The sequence below is a fragment of the Mustelus asterias genome, unplaced genomic scaffold, assembly GCF_964213995.1.
Source record: "Mustelus asterias unplaced genomic scaffold, sMusAst1.hap1.1 HAP1_SCAFFOLD_1622, whole genome shotgun sequence".
NCBI lineage: Eukaryota > Metazoa > Chordata > Chondrichthyes > Carcharhiniformes > Triakidae > Mustelus > Mustelus asterias.
In genome coordinates this window covers 46,387-63,608 of record NW_027591567.1, presented here as the reverse complement: position 1 = coordinate 63,608, position 17,222 = coordinate 46,387, and the positions used below count along the sequence as shown (strand labels likewise).

Genomic DNA, 17,222 nt, shown 5'->3' with positions numbered 1-17,222 from the left:
TTGCATCCTGCCACTGAGTCAATTTTAGATTTAACATGCTGTTTCCCATGGATCCTCTGAGCTTTTAATTTTCTGATCAAGCTGCCATGTGGGACCTTGCCAAAAACTTCGTAAAACCTACATAGATTACATCAAACATGCCTTCATCGACTCTTCTTGTTATTTCCTAGAAAGCCAATGAATTCCAGGATATTAGTGAAGCAGGGGAACATGGAGGGGACAATGATGTTTCCACAATAATGTCCCTCTCCTGTATAGTAGTGGATGTAGTTATGAGTGTGAGATGTTGTGTTGTAAACTGCCTCTTTTAATTCAAGGTAAAATGGAGCTCCTACTCATTTTGCCCAGTGATAAGCTGATGTGACCTGGTTGCCATGGGGACCCGGAACCCAGGCCAAATCCTATTGAAACCCAAGTGCCATCTTTCACACCTGGACACAAAAAAAAGAGCAGCTGATTTTGGGAACACTATAGACTCTCATATTTACTGACTCAGAGAGAGATAATCCTGGAAAGCAAAACAGAATAACAGCAGCTTTTGTGGTCAACAGGAGAAATTGCTGTTCTCTGTTAACCACCAGGCAGAATGCTGGTGGGAGCTCAGCCTCTGATTGAAGAAATAGAAACTGCAGAGATCTAAGGATATTGGTAGATTGGAAGATATTGGAAGGACAGCATAGTGACACAGTGGTTAGCACTGTTGCCTCACAGCGTCAGAAACTTAGGTTCGATTCTGGCCTTGGGTGACTGTGTGGAATTCTCCCTGTGTTTGCGTGGGTTTCCTCTGGGTGCTCTGGTTTCCACCTATGGTCCAAAGATGTGCAGGTTAGGTGGATTGGCCATACTAAATTGCCCCTTATAGTCCCAAGATGTGTAGGTTAGATGGATTAGCCATGGTAAATGTGTGAGGTTACGTCGATAGGGCAGAGAAGCGGGCCTGGGTAAGATACTCTGTTAGAGGGTTGATGCAGGCTCGATGGGCCAAATGGCCTCCTTCTGTACTGCAGGAATTCTATGATTTGTGGAATTTCTGTTATTTTCAAGGAAGAAAGCATCATAAAGGACTATTATGTCCTCAGGATCTTGCAAAGCACTTCAAAGCCACTTAATTAATTAAAAATATTACAGGCAAAGTACAGGAAAATTGTCCATCGACATAAAGGGGGGGGGGTTAATCTGTTTAGTGGTATTGGTTGTGGGAGGAGTATTTGGCAGGAAGCTGGGGAACTCCCCTCCTCTTCTTCAAAAATGCCACGAGATATATTACATCCACCTGATCAAGGGCCCTGGTTTAAAATCACAGCTGAAATACTCTGGCAATACAAGACACTCCCAAAACTGCACTGCCTTAAGTGTCCAAGTCCCGGGACTTCATTCAATCATAGAGTGCAGGACAAGAGCCTTCGACCCATTGTTCCAGCATCAGCTCTTTAAAAGAGAAATCCAGTTAGTGCCCATAGCCGTGTTATAAAAAATATTTTTGAAGATTATATCCAAATTGGGCATGGGCAGACAATCTTCTGTGTCAGGGTGGCACGGTGGCAGTGGTTAGCACTGCTGCCTCACAATGCCAGGGACCCGGGTTCAATTCCAGCTTCGGGTCACTGCCTGTGTGGAGTCTACACATTCTCCCCGTGTCTGCATGGGTTTCCTCTGGGTGCTCCAGTTTCCTCCCACACTTCAAAGATGTGCGGGTCAGGTGGATTGGCCATGGGAAATTGACCCTAGTGTCAGGGAAATTAGCAGTGTAAATATGTGGGGTTAGGGGATAGGGCCTGGGTGGGATTGTTGTCGGTGAAGGCTTTTCCACTCTCCTCTGCCTTGCACTGCCCAGAGTATTGTGGAAGTGGAGCCAGATTGAGGGCCTCAAGTGGACAATAATTGACCACTTACAGGTCTCAATAGGCCGAAGGGCAGCTAGTATAGTGGGCATCTTACCCACCATCTCCCCCGACCCTCCCAACTCACAGGGACTGGGCAAGGAAAGAGAGGGTGTGGGAGGGATTGCATGCCAAAATGGGAGGCTGCGAAATCTGGCCCCATGTCACTGGTGGGACCAGAGCCCACACCTTTTTTAAAATTTAAATACTTTGAAATTCTTAATGTCAGCTTATCTCAATTGAAAGCACTCCTGTTTCTATCGGATTTAAATCCTGCTGATCTATAGAAGCAGGAGTGCTTTCAACTCTGATAAGCTGACATTAAGAATTTCAAAGCAATTTAGATTAACAAAAATGGTACAGATGGCACGGTGGCACAGTGGTTAGCACTGCTACCTTACAGCGTCAGGGACCTGGGTTCAATTCCCGGCTTGGGTCACTGTCTGTGTGGAGTCTGCATGTTCTCCCCGTGTCTGCGTCGGTTTCCTCCGGTTTCCTCCCACAGTCTGAAAGACGTGCTGGATAGGTGCATTGGCCGTGCTAAATTGTCCTTCAGTGTACCCGAACATTGTGGCGAATACGGGATTTTCACAGTAAATTCATTGCAGTGTTAATGTAAGCCTACCCATGACACTAAATAAAAGCTTTTAAACTTTAAAAATATGGACAGAGTTGCAGGGTGACACAGATGTGTGGGGGGTGGGGGGGGGGGGCGCGCAGCTGGGTGTATGTGTATGGGGTCAGCTGAATAAAGACAGCTCCTTTCTGCATAGCCTGTCTACATGCACACTAAACTCTCCACGTGTCTCCCTCTACACACAGGGGAATGGAGCTGGTCGCTTTCTTATGATGTTGCCGTGTTGAGGAGGAGCTTTGTAAGCGTCTGCTTCCTGCCTGCAAGAAGCAGAGAGAGGTAGGGGATGAAGGTCTTATTCTCCCAGCAGCAGTGACAGTGCAGAGACTCTGGGTTATAATGTAACAGAGAGTAGCTGCCTTTCACTGCGGGGAGAAGCTGCGCTGTGAGGCAGGAAGATGCTGCGCTGTGTGCGAACCCTGTGGCACAGTGCAGACAAGTGCCTGCCCCGGGCACAAGCTAAACGCTGTTCCCCTCCTCTGTGCCTCGGTGCCGGGCTAACCTGCAGCAGGCGCCCGCTAACGCTCAGCTCCATCCCCCCCAGCCCAGGGGGTGGAGATGAAGGGGACAGGGAAGGATCCGAGCCGGGACTAGAGGAGGGAACTGGCCAGGGTCATCCAAGATTGGCACCCACCCCACCCTGGCCCCTGCCACCCAGGAGACGCTCCCTGTCACCCCTGGAACGGGTCAGCCGCCTGATCCCCCACCAGATGTTGTCCCAGGAGGTGTTGCAGCAGCTGGAGCAGGAATCTGGGGGTTACGACGCAGTGTCTGTCCCCACAGGGTCGCCTGCAGCCCCTGGGGGAAGCTGGCACCTGGGCCAGGAGGAGGACTATGGCCAGGGGGTGACCGCCTCCCAGCCGGAACCCCCAACCGAAGAGGTGCCCTTCAAAATTGGGGACGTGGTGCTGGTGGAGTTCCGCAGGAGGCGTCGCTTGGAGATGCGAAAGATGTTCAGTTTGGTGGCGGGTGGGAAGTTGCACAGTAAGTGGGGTACCCTTAGCCACCAGGAAGTACTGGGGAATCTCCCTGGCCAGGTATTCAAGACTTCCACTGGCTTTGAGTTTCTCATGAGAAGACCATCCCTGGAGGAGTTTGTGTTGTTGATGAAGAGGGGACCAGCCATTTCTTATCCAAAAGTATGAAGCGCTTTTATTATTACATTTTTAAAAACTCAGTTGTTCACCTGTAAAGATTCAATTATAAAAGATAGAAAACAAATCAGTTTTTGATTTGATTGATTATTGTCACATGTATTAGCATATAAGTATTGTTTCCTGCACACTATACAGACAAAGCATACCGTTCATAGAGAAGGAAAGGAGAGTGCAGAATGTAGTGTTACAGTCATAGCTAGGGTGTAGCGAAAAATCAACTTAATGCAAGGTAGGTCCATTCAAAAGTCTGACAGCAGCAGGGAAGAAGCTGTCCTTGAGTTGGTTGGTACGTGACCTCTAACCTTTGTATCTTTTGCCCGAAGGAAGAACGTGGAAGAGAGAATGTCCGGGGTGCGTGGGGTCCTTAATTATGCTGGCTGCTTTACCGAGGCAGCGGGAAGTGTAGACAGAGTCAATAGATGTGAGGCGTGATGGATTGGGCTACATTCACGACCCTTTGTAGTTCCTTGCGGTCTTGGGCAGAACAGGAGTCGTACCAAGCTGTGATACAACCAGAAAGAATGCTTTCTATGGTGCATCTGTAAAAGTTGGTGAGAGTCGTAGCGGACATGCCAAATTTCTTTAGTCTTCTGAGAAAGTTAGAGGCGTTGGTGGGCTTTCTTATCGATAGTGTTGGCACGTCACTGTCACTTTGACGTAAATGCTCATTTTCAACTTTTAAAATTTTGAAAATGAACAGGATTAAATCAGCACCCCACAATAAGAGTGATAATTGTTGGCCTCGCCTCTGAGAAAGGGTCAGTTTTCAGAATTATAATTCCCTGGAATTTAGCAGATTTGTCATTGTGCTCACAATGTTCAGGGAAACAAATATGGTGGATAGAGAGAATTTATTCCCCGCTGGTCAGTGAGTCTAGAATTCAGGGGCATAGGGCGGGATCTTATGGCCTTACTCGTCCCGTAACCGTAAAATCCCGCCCAAGGTCAATGGACCTTTCCGTTGTCTGCTCCTCGCCCACTCCGATTCCCGTGGCAGGCGGGGGGCAGTAGAATTTTGGCCATCGTCTAAAAATTAGAGGCAGATCCTTCTGGGTTTTTTTAGCATGTGCCGTAATCACCAAGCCAGCGAAGCTCTCTGAGCTCTCTGCTAAATTTTCTTTTTATTCATTTGTGGGACATGGGCGTCGCTGGCTGGCCAGCATTTATTGCCCATCCCTAATTGCCCTTGTTCAATAGGCAGTCGTTGTGGCTCTGGAGTCACATGTAGGCCAGACCAGGTAAGAATGGCAGATTTCCTTCCCTAAAGGACATTTGTGAACCAGATGGATTTTTCCAACAATCGACAATGGTTTTATGGTCATTAGTAGATTCTTAATTCCAGATTTTTTTTATTGAATTCAAATTTCACCATCTGCTGTGGCGGGATTCGAACCCAGCTCCTCAGAACATTAGCTGAGTTTCTGGATTAATAGTCTAGTGACAATACCACTGTGCCATCGCCTCCCCTTTGTCGGGGGCAGTCTTGGGGTGCAACACAGAGGCAGTCCGGGTTCCCTGCAAGACCCCACTAGTGCCGCCAAAAGAGAAAATGCTGGAAAATCTCAGCAGGTCTGGCAGCATCTGTAAGGAGAGAAAAGAGCTGACGTTTCGAGTCCAGATGACCCTTTGTCAAAGCTAAAAGGCACAGAAAGTGGGAGATATTTATACTGCAGGGTGAGGGAATGAAAGATGAGTCATAGCCGGAGAAACAAGGGGAGAGAGAATAAAGGGTGTGAATGGGCAAACAGCAGAGAAGCTGTAAGCTGTGACAGATGAAGATGTAGTGGGCAGTGGGGGGAGCGCTGTGGAAAAGATGGGACAGGGGGAGAATGTAGAAAAGGGAAAGCGGGGGGAGAAAAGGTAAGGGAAGGGGGATGAAGTAGGGGGAAAGAGTTGGGGGGGGAAGAAAAATGAAGAAAGACAATAAAGAAATAAAAGGTAGAAATGGCGGCACGGTAGCACAGTGGTTAGCACTGCTGCTTCACAGCTCCAGGGACCTGGGGTCGATTTCCGGCTTGGGTCACTATCTATGTGGAGTTTGCACATTCTCCTCGTGTCTGCGTGGGTTTCCTCCGGGTGCTCCGGTTTCCTCCCACAGTCCAAAGATGTGCGGGTTAGGTTGATTGGCCATGATAAAATTGCCCCTTAGTGTCCTGAGATGCGTAGGTTAGAGGGATTAGTGGGTGGATATGGGGTAGGGCCTGGGTGGGATTGTGGTCAGTGCAGACTCGATGGGCCAAATGGCCTCTTTCTGCACTGTAGGGTTTCTGTGAGAACAGTTAAAAAAATTAAATAAAATGAATGAACACAAAGGGAACCAAGGTGGGGTAGAGCAAATCATCTGAAGTTGTTAAATTCGATGTCCAGGAATGCCCACTTGTGCCGATTTTCTGTACAAAGGTCTTGGTCAGTGTGGAAACGGTTGAGGAGTGCCCAATGTTGACGTGGCAAATTGATGCCAGGTGGTCGGGCTGTGTGATCTGTGGTGAGGAAGTGGTTTTTAATGGTGGCATGTTCATTCTATTTCTGCTGCCATAAGGCCTCTGCTGTTCTTCCTTGGCAAAGTGGTCTTAGCCAAACTGGCGTGATTGGCAGGCGGATTGGTACGGTCCTTGTGTAGCGGCAGGCTTGGATGGATGTAAACCTTCTCCAGGAGCTTACTTGTTACAATCTCCCTCCTTATTTGAGGGAGTGGGATGTTGCTCAGGACTGGGAGCCAGGGGAGTTGAGCTGATAGCAAAGTACCCAAGATGATACACATTGTAGTGTTGAGCTGGATATCTACGAGACTGGTGTGGGATGAGTTGTACCATACTGGTACACAGTGCTCTGCAGGCGAGTAGACGAAGACAAGAACTGAGGTATGAAATTAGGAAATGTTCCTTCACACAAAAGGTGCTGGAAGTTTGGAACTCTTCTGCAAATGGCAATTAATGCGAGGTCAATTGGTGGATTATTGTTAACTAAAAGTTTTAAAGGCAGGAGTATGGTGCAGTGTCGCAGATCAGACATGATCTCACTGAATAGTTGAACAGTTTTGAGGGGCTAGGTGGCCTACTCCTGTTCCCATGTTCCACTGAGAAGGACAGCTAAACTGCTCCCAGACCTTTGTCCACTCCAAAGATGTGCAGGTGAGGTGGATTGGCCGTGCTAAATTGCCCCTTAGTGTCCCAAGATGTGTAGGTTAGGGGGGTTAGCGAGGTAAATACTTGGGGTTGCGGAGAACAGGTCTGGGTGGAATTCCCCTCAGTGTCAGGGGGATTACGTGGGGTTACAAGGATAGGGCCTGGGTGGGATTGTTGTCGGTGCAGACCCGATGGACTGAATGGCCTCCTTCTGCACAGTAGGAATTCTCTGATTCTATGATCTGCCTGTAGAATATGTGTGTGATTAGATAGTAAAAATGAGTTGGAGCTCCACAAGATTTCACTTTAGGCACTTTTTTATTGTCATGAGTCCCTTGAAGGAGAACAATGCTGAAATGGAGACCCCTGACCAAGTTATAGAGTCATAGAGCACAGAAACAGGCTCATCGGCCCACCATATCTATGCTAACCATCAAATACCAATCTGTACTAATCCTATTGACAAGCACTCTATCCACAGCCTACTATGCCTTGGCAATTTAAGTGCTCGTTCAGATGCTTCTTAAATGTTCACCTCTGGGTGAAAAAGAATTTCCTCAGATCCCCTCTAAACCACTTACACCTCACCTTTAACCTATGCCCTCTGGTCTTAGACACCTCTGCCACAGATTTGCCCTATCTTTGTCTCTCAGAATTTTGTATACCTCTATCAGATCCACCCTCAGCCTCCTCTGCTCAAGGGAAAACAATCCCAGCCCATCCAGTCTCTCCTCATAGCTGAAACTTTCCATCGCAGGCAACATCCTGGTGAATCTCCTCTGCACCCTCTCCAGTGCAATCATGTCCTTCCAATAGTGTGGCAACTAGAACTGCAGATAATACTCCATCTGTGGCCGAACCAATGTTTTATAAAGTTTACCAAGAGCTCCCTGTTCCTATGTTCTATGCCTTAGCTAATGCAGGCAAGCATTCCGTATGCCTTCTTCACCATTCTATCCACCTGTGCTGCCACCTTCAGGGATCTATGCACGTAGACACCAAGATCCCTTTGTTCCTCAATACTCCCCCCAAGGATTTACCGTTCATTTTGTATATCCTACCCTTTTTAGACCTCTCAAAATTCATCACCTCACACTTACCAGGATTAAATTTCATCTGCCATTGCTCTACCCAATTTACCAACTGATCAATATCAGTCTGTAGCCTAAGACTGTTCTCCTCACTATCAACAACACCACCAATTTTCATGTCATCTGCAAACTTACTAATTATACCTTCTACATTCACAACCATGTTGTTACTGTATATAACAAACAGCAAGGGTCCCAGCATCGATTCCCTGTGGTACACTGCTGGAAAAAGGCTTCCAATCTCAAAAGCAGCCCTCCACCTTCACCCTTTTCATCCTATTAACAAGCCAATTTTGGATCCAAGTCCCATCAGTATCGAATAGAAACGTGGGGAAGTTTTGCTGCTGTTGTTGAGACCAAATGTGGAATGAGTGCAATTTTGATCATCTTGAGAAAGGATATAATTGCATTAGAGTTCAGGGAAGGTTCACTCAACTGATTCATGGGATGAAGGGGCTAACATATGAGGAAATGTTACATAAAAACATAGAAGATAGGAGCAGGAGGAGGCCATTTGGTCATTTGAGCCTGCTCCGCCATTCATCACGATCATAGCTGTGATCTTAATAGCCTAATCCTGCTTTCCCCCCATAACCTTCGATCCCATTCACCCCAAGTGCTATATCCAGTCGCCTCTTGAATACATTCAATGTTTTGGCATCAACTACTTCCTGTGGTAATGAATTCCACAGGCTCACCGCTCTTTGGGTGAAGAAATGTCTCCTCGTCTCCGTCCTAAATGGTCTATCCTCAGACTGTGACCCCTGGTTCTGGACACCCCCAGCATCGAGAACATCCTTCCTGCATCTACCCTGTCTAGTCCTGAACTCCAGTGAAAACAATCCTAGCCTAGTCAATCTCTCCTCATACATCAGTTGGACAGTTTGGGCCTGTATCCATTGGAGTTTAGTAGACTGAGAGGTCACCTTACTGAAAGATATAACATTCTGAGCGAACTTAACAGTGTGGATGCTGAGAGGTTGTTTCCCCTGATGGGAGCGACTAGAACCACAGTAAGGGGCACGGTTTAAAAATAAGAGCTTTCCCACTTAAGACATAGATTAAGAGAAATGTTTTCTCTCAGAGGGTCGTTCGTCTGTGGAATTCCCATCCCGAGAGAGCAGTGGAGGCAGGGTCATTGAATATTTTTAAGGCTGAGTGAGTTAGATTCTTGATTAACAAGGGAGTCAAAGGGGGTAGACAGGAAAGTAGAGTTGAGGCCAAAATCAGATCAGCCATGATTTTATCAAATGGCAGAGCAGGCTCGAGGGGCCGAATGGTCTACTTCCTGCTCCAAATCTATATGGTTGTATGGTACAGAGGAGCGCAGAAAACCTCCTCAGCCGTGAGATTGCTATCAGAAATCCAAAGTTAAAAATCAAATAGAAAAGCAAGAAATACTGAAATCAAGAGAATTGTCCCAAAGAACAATATTTACAGAAATCTAGGCCTTATCCCCTAACCCCATGTATTTACGTCACTCATCCCCCTAACCTACGCATCCCAGGACACTAAGGGGCAATTTAGCATGGCCAATCCACCTAACCTGCGCACCTATGAGTGTGGGAGGAAACCGGTGCACCCGGAGGAAACACAGACATCAGAGAATGTGCAAACTCCACACAGAGTCACTCAAGGCCGGAATTGAACCCAGGCGGAACGGTGGCACAGTGGTTTGCACTGCGGCCTCATAGCGCTGGGGACCCGGGTTCGATTCCCGGCTTGGGTGACTGTATGGAGTCTGCACACTTTCCCCATGTCTGCGTGGGTTTCTTCCGGGTGCTCCGGTTTCCTCCCACACTCCATAGATGTGCAAGTTAGGTGCATTGGCCACGCTAAATTCTCCCTCAGTGTACCCGAACAGGCGCCAGATTGTGGCGACTGAGGGATTTCCACAGTAACTTCATTGCAGTGTGAATGTAAGCCTACTTGTGACACTAATAAATAAACCTAAGATCCCTGGTGCTGTGAGGCAGCAGTGCTAACCACTGTGCCACCGTGCCACAAGAAATTTACAAATGTCTTCCAAAATTCCCACATTAAATAGCAAACAACCTCGGAGTGATTTTGGGTTTACTGACAGGAAAGTGAATTTATGGCTGAGAAGGACAGACAAGCTTCAGCTCAGCAGCAGAATATTGTGGATGATTCTTTATTTCATGGGATGCAAACGTCGCTACCAAGGTCAGCATTTATTACCCATCCCTATTTTCCTCTTCAACTGAAGGGCTTGCTCATCCATTTCAGAGGGTAGCTCAGAGCCAACCAAGTTGTTGTGGCTCTAGTGTCTCATAAAGGCCAGACCAGGTAAGGGCGGCAGATTTCCTTCCTTAAAGGACATTTAGTGAACCAGGTGGGTTTTTCCGACAATCACTGATAGTTTCATGGTCACCGTTACTGAGAAAAGCTTTCAGTTCCAGATTTTATGAATTGAATTTAAATTCCACCAGTGGTCGTGGTGGGATTTGAACCCATGTCCCCAGATCATTAGCCTGGGCAGTTGCACCATTGCACCACTGTCTTCTCCTAATGATCATAGAATCATAGAATCACTACAGTGCAAAAGGAGGCCATTTGACCCATCGAGTTTGCACTGACCACAATCCCACCCAGGCCTTATTCCCGTAACCCCACATATTTACCCTGCTAATCCCCCTGACACTAGGGTCAATTTAGCATGGCCAATCAACCTAACCCACACATCTTTGGACTGGGGGAGGAAACCAGAGCACCCAGAGGAAACCCACCCAGACACGGGGAGAACATGCAAACTCCACACAGACAATGACCTGAGGCCAGAATTGATCCAGGGTATCTGACGCTGTGAGGTAGCAGTGCTAACCATTGTGCCACCGTGTTGCAGGGTACTGTACCATACCGTAGGGTAATAATCAGTCAATTGTACAGTGAGAAACGCCATAGGGGATGTGTTAAATCATTCTAAATATTCTGTGATCCTTCTGTCTGGGATATGTGTTCCATCTCCCAATTCAGTTTGAAAACTTCAGTATCCCCAAAGTTTTTTGTTTAGTTATTCATGGGACGCGGGTGTCGCTGGCTGGCCAGCATTTATTGCCCATCCCTAGTTCCCCTTGAGAGGGCAGTTGAGAGTCAACCACATTGCCGTGGCTCTGGAGTCACATGTAGGCCAGACCAGGTAAGGACGGCAGATTTCCTTCCCTAAAGGACATTAGTGAACCAGATGGGTTTTTTCGACAATGCTTTCATGGTCGTCAGTAGATTCTTCATTGCAGATATTTTGTATTGAATTCAAATTCCACCACTTGCCTTGGCGGGATTTGAACATGGGTTTAGCTGAGATTTTTGATTAGTTTCTGGATAGTCTAGCGATAATATCTCGCCATTGCCTCTCCTTATTCAGTCATTCTCAAACTTTCTTTTCCTCCCCTTTCTGCCTCTTCTAGGACATCAGTGCCATGTTGATGATGATGGATGTTAATAGTGGCGACTGTGTCTTGGAGTCTGGTTCAGGATCTGGGGCAATGACACTGTTTCTGTCCCGAATAGGTAATGTCTGCGTCAGCTTACCGATAGAAACTGAATGGCTGTGAATACCTTGTGCAACTCTGCGCTGCCAAAACAATTTATTAGCATGCTTGAAAGAAATATTCACTGTGTTGCTGGCACTGGACTTACTTGCTATATTTCAATACAGTGAAAATTAACCTTAAACCAATTTGCTTAATATTATTACAAAAGTAAAATATTGGAAACCTGAAACAATCAGCCCAAAATGTTAACTTTGTTGCTCCCTCCATAGATGCTACTGAAGTGCTGAGTATTTTCAGCGTATTCTGTTCCTATTGCTCAATATTACGCTTTAAATTCATCAGTCAGCTTGGCCTCCACCACCAGTCACAGATCTGTCCCGACTATTACTTTTGCTGCAATGTCTTGTAGCTCAATTGTTCTCTGCAGACAGAACCTAAGATTGGATAGGATGCATCTTATAGTGGTACAGTTTATTTTGATTTGATTTATTATTGTCACATGTATTAACATACAGTGAAAAGCATTGTTTCTTGCGCGCTATACAGGCAAAGCATACCGTTCATAGAGAAGGAAACGAGAGAGTGCAGAATGTAGTGCTGCAGTCATAGCTAGGGTGTAGACAAAGATCAACTTAATGCAAGGTAGGTCCATTCAAAAGTCTGACAGCATCAGGGAAGAAGCTGCTCTTGAGTCGGTTGGTACGTGACCTCAGACGTTTGGTCACCTAATTACAGGAAGGATGTAAATAAGGTTGAAAGAGTGCAGAGAAGGTTCACAAGGAAGTTGCCGGGACTTGAGAAGCTGAGTTACAGAGAGAGATTGAATAGGTTGGGATTTTATTCCCTGGAGCGTAGAAGATTGAGGGGAGATTTGATAGAGGTGTATAAGATTTTGATGGGTATAGATAGAGTGAATGCAAGCAGGCTTTTTCCGCTGAGGCTAGGGGAGAAAAAAACCAGAGGGCATGGGTTAAGGGTGAAAGGAGAAAAGTTTAAAGGGAATATTAGGGAGGCTTCTTCACGCAGAGAGTGGTGGGAGTGTGGAATGAGCGGCCGGATAAAGTGGATCACTTTTAACATTTAAGAAAAACTTGGACGGGTTCATGGATGAGAGGAGTGTGGAGGGATATGGTCGAAGTGCAGGTCAGTGGGACTAGGCAAAAAATGGTTCGGCACAGACAAGAAGGGCCAAAAGGCCTGTTTCTGAGCTGTAATTTTCTATGGTTCTATCTTTTTCCCGATGGAGGAAAGTGGAAACGAGAATGTCTGGGGTGCGTGGGGTCCTTAATTATGCTGGTTGCTTTGCCGAGGCAGCGGGAAGTGTAGACAGAATCAATGGCTGGGAGGTTGGTTTGCGTGGTGGATTGGGCTATATTCACGACCTTTTGTAGTTTCTTGTGGTCTTGGGCAGAGCAGGAGCCATACCAAACTGAATTAAAGGAAATGAAGAAATGCTGAAAATCCATATGTTTTATTACGTTGTTAAAATGTGTCTAAGCACTGGCTGAAGTGAATTGCCCTTCAGATACCCAGGGAATGCTCTGGGGACCCGGGTTTGAATCCCACCAGGGTAGATGGTGAAATTTAATTCAATAAATATCCGGAATTAAAAATCTAATGATGACCATGAAACCATTGTCGATTGATGTAAAAACCCATATGGTTCACTAATGCCCTATAGGGGAGAAAATCTGCTGTCTTAACATATGATGTGACCAACATGAATGTGGATAACTCTTAAATGCCCTCTGAAATGGCCATACAAGTCACTTAAGGGCAATTAAAGATGGGGAACAAATCGCCCAGCCAGCGATGCCCGCATCCCATGAAAAATAAGTACATTTGGGGATTGCCATTGACCAGAGAGTGAACTGGAACAGCCACATAAATACAGTGGCTACAAGAGCAGATCAGAGGCTGGCAATTTTGCAGTGGGTAAATTGCCTTTCAAGTGTTCTCATTGCTATTGTATGGGTAGAAATAGGTATACTGCAAAACGTCACATTCTCACCAAAGGTCTTACAGAATTTGGGGCAGCACGGTAGCACTGTGGTTAGCACTGCTGCCTCATAGCGCCAGGGACCCGGGTTCAATTCTGGCCTCTGGTCAGTGTGCGTGGAGTTTGCACGTTCTCCCCATGTCTGCGTGGGTTTCTTCCCGCTGCTCCGGTTTCCTCCCACAGTCCAAAGATGTGCGGGTTAGGTGGATTGGCCATGTTAAATTGACCCTAGTATCAGGGGAATTAGCAGGGGAAATATGTGGGGTTACGGGAATAGGGCCTGGGTGGGATTGTGGTTGGTGCAGACTCGATGGGCCAAATGGCCGCCTTCTGCACTGGAGGGATTCTATGATTCTATGAATTCGCTGTGATTATGCTGTACATGGCTGTACAAACTTTAATTAAATTACTATTTCTTCATAAACGACACACATACCTACAATATCAAAGAAAATAATACTGAGATGCACGCTGGAAGGAAAGATCAGGCAAGGACTTTTTACATTAAATGGCAAATCTCCTGAAGGAACTGAAAAAGTTAAACAGAAGTTTTAAATTTATTTTTGACCTTCTATGGACATCCCAAAACTCTTTATAGCCACTGAGGTGCTTTGGAAAGGTAATAATTGTTGTGCTTTAGGTAACTCAGCATCCAACTTGTTCGCAACAAGCTGTCTATAAACAGTAATCAGACGATGAGTGGATTTTCTGTTCCTGTGGTTGAAGGATATACATTGGCCAGGGCAACGGGAGGCCTCCCATTCCCTTCTTCAGTGCTCCCTCAGTTCCCCCACTGTCAGCATCCTTGAGGTTGCCATAGACCAGAAACTCATCTGGACTCACCACATAAACACAGTGGCTACAAGAGCAGGTCGGAGGCTAGGAATAGTGAGGCGGGTACTCGTCTCCTGACTCCCCAAAGCCTATCCAACACCTACAAGGCATAAGTCAGGAGTGTGATGGAATACTCCTCACTTGCCGAGATGGGTACAGTTCCAAGAACTGCCTCAAGAGGCTCGACACCACATCCACAATCACTCCCTCCATCACCGACCCTCAGTAGCAGCATTGTGTACTATCTACAAGATACACTGCAGCAATTCATCAAAGATCCTTAGACAGCCAAACCCACGACCACTTCCATCTTGAAGGACAAGGGCAGCAGATACATGGGAACACCACCACCTGCAAGTTCCCCTCCAAGCCACTCACTACCCTGACTTGGAAATATATTGCTGTTCCTTCGCAGTCGCTGGGTCAAAATCCTGGAATTCCCTCCCTGACGGCATTGTGGGTCAACTCACAGCACGTGGACTGCAGCGATTCAAGAAGCAGCTCACCACCACCTTCTCAGGAGCAACCAGGATTGGGCAATAAATGCTGGCCAACCAGCGACACCCATGTTCCACAAAGGAGAGGGACATGTTGACTGGTAGTGTCTCCGAGAGATGTGTTGACCCGTTAGAAAAAATCTCAATTACAAGGGAGGAAGTGTTAGGTTTTTTAGGAAACATTAAGACAGACAAATCCCCAGGGCCGGATGGCATCTATCCTAGACTCCTCAGGGAGGCGAGAGATGCAGTTGCTGGGCCTCTAACAGAAATCTTTGTCTCTTCACTGGACACAGGTGAGGTCCCAGAGGATTGGAGGATAGCAAATGTGGTTCCGTTATTTAAGAAGGGTAGCAAGGATAACCCGGGTAATTATAGGCCAGTGAGCTTGACATCCGTGGTCGGGAAATTGTTGGAGAAGATTCTTAGAGATAGGATATATGCGCATTTAGAGCTGAATAATCTCATTCGCGATAGACAGCATGGTTTTGTATGAGGGAGGTCATGCCTCACAAATTTGGTTGAGATTTTTGAGGAGGTGACAAAAACGATTGACGAGGGAAGGGCCGTGGATGTCGTCCATATGGATTTTAGTAAAGCGTTTGGCCTGGGTGGGATTGTTGTCGGTGAAGGCTTTTCCACTCTCCTCTGCCTTGCACTGCCCAGAGTATTGTGGAAGTGGAGCCAGATTGAGGGCCTCAAGTGGACAATAATTGACCACTTACAGGTCTCAATAGGCCGAAGGGCAGCTAGTATAGTGGGCATCTTACCCACCATCTCCCCAACCCTCCCAACTCACAGGGACCGGGCAAGGAGAGGGTGTGTGAGGGATTGCATGCCAAAATGGGAAGCTGTGATATTTGGCCCCATGTCACTGGTGGGACCAGAGCCCACACCTTTTTTAAAATTTAAATACTTTGAAATTCTTAATGTCAGCTTATCTCAATTGAAAGCACTCCTGTTTCTATCGGATTTAAATCCTGCTGATCTATAGAAGCAGGAGTGCTTTCAACTCTGATAAGCTGACATTAAGAATTTCAAAGCAATTTAGATTAACAAAAATGGTACAGATGGCACGGTGGCACAGTGGTTAGCACTGCTACCTTACAGCGTCAGGGACCTGGGTTCAATTCCCGGCTTGGGTCACTGTCTGTGTGGAGTCTGCATGTTCTCCCCGTGTCTGCGTCGGTTTCCTCCGGTTTCCTCCCACAGTCTGAAAGACGTGTTGGATAGGTGCATTGGCCGTGCTAAATTGTCCTTCAGTGTACCCGAACATTGTGGCGAATACGGGATTTTCACAGTAAATTCATTGCAGTGTTAATGTAAGCCTACCCATGACACTAAATAAAAGCTTTTAAACTTTAAAAATATGGACAGAGTTGCAGGGTGACACAGATGTGTGGGGTGTGGGGGGTGGGGGTGGGGGGGGGGGGCGCAGCTGGGTGTATGTGTATGGGGTCAGCTGAATAAAGACAGCTCCTTTCTGCATAGCCTGTCTACATGCACACTAAACTCTCCACGTGTCTCCCTCTACACACAGGGGAATGGAGCTGGTCGCTTTCTTATGATGTTGCCGTGTTGAGGAGGAGCTTTGTAAGCGTCTGCTTCCTGCCTGCAAGAAGCAGAGAGAGGTAGGGGATGAAGGTCTTATTCTCCCAGCAGCAGTGACAGTGCAGAGACTCTGGGTTATAATGTAACAGAGAGTAGCTGCCTTTCACTGCGGGGAGAAGCTGCGCTGTGAGGCAGGAAGATGCTGCGCTGTGTGCGAACCCTGTGGCACAGTGCAGACAAGTGCCTGCCCCGGGCACAAGCTAAACGCTGTTCCCCTCCTCTGTGCCTCGGTGCCGGGCTAACCTGCAGCAGGCGCCCGCTAACGCTCAGCTCCATCCCCCCCAGCCCAGGGGGTGGAGATGAAGGGGACAGGGAAGGATCCGAGCCGGGACTCGAGGAGGGAACTGGCCAGGGTCATCCAAGATTGGCACCCACCCCACCCTGGCCCCTGCCACCCAGGAGACGCTCCCTGTCACCCCTGGAACGGGTCAGCCGCCTGATCCCCCACCAGATGTTGTCCCAGGAGGTGTTGCAGCAGCTGGAGCAGGAATCTGGGGGTTACGACGCAGTGTCTGTCCCCACAGGGTCGCCTGCAGCCCCTGGGGGAAGCTGGCACCTGGGCCAGGAGGAGGACTATGGCCAGGGGGTGACCGCCTCCCAGCCGGAACCCCCAACCGAAGAGGTGCCCTTCAAAATTGGGGACGTGGTGCTGGTGGAGTTCCGCAGGAGGCGTCGCTTGGAGATGCGAAAGATGTTCAGTTTGGTGGCGGGTGGAAAGTTGCACAGTAAGTGGGGTACCCTTAGCCACCAGGAAGTACTGGGGAATCTCCCTGGCCAGGTATTCAAGACTTCCACTGGCTTTGAGTTTCTCATGAGAAGACCATCCCTGGAGGAGTTTGTGTTGTTGATGAAGAGGGGACCAGCCATTTCTTATCCAAAAGT

At 47.5% G+C, this 17,222-nt stretch overlaps 2 protein-coding genes across 2 annotated transcripts in view; both read left to right on the top strand.

Moving 5' to 3' along the window:
- The first annotated feature begins 2,793 nt into the window (after positions 1–2,793).
- Positions 2,794–11,459, top strand: LOC144488507 (uncharacterized). Its single transcript, XM_078206556.1, has 2 exons — positions 2,794–3,653; positions 11,313–11,459. The coding sequence occupies exons 1-2, from the start codon at positions 2,913–2,915 to the stop codon at positions 11,457–11,459; spliced, it is 888 nt and encodes a 295-aa protein (XP_078062682.1). The 5' UTR covers positions 2,794–2,912.
- A 4,880-nt stretch (positions 11,460–16,339) lies between these two features.
- LOC144488508 (tRNA (adenine(58)-N(1))-methyltransferase, mitochondrial-like) overlaps positions 16,340–17,222 on the top strand; it is a 38,658-nt gene continuing 37,775 nt past the window's right edge. The window contains exon 1 of the mRNA XM_078206557.1: positions 16,340–17,220. Within this exon, the coding sequence (XP_078062683.1) occupies positions 16,480–17,220 (741 nt within the window). The 5' untranslated portion in view covers positions 16,340–16,479. The remainder of the gene's footprint in view (positions 17,221–17,222) is intronic.

Excerpts from the sequence above, each read along its gene's own strand:
- LOC144488507 (XM_078206556.1), top strand. The coding sequence starts at position 2,913 with ATGCTGCGCTGTGTGCGAACCCTGTGGCACAGTGCAGACAAGTGCCTG. Across the intron at positions 3,654-11,312 it reads CAGCCATTTCTTATCCAAAA|GACATCAGTGCCATGTTGAT; the intron begins GTATGAAGCGCT and ends TGCCTCTTCTAG.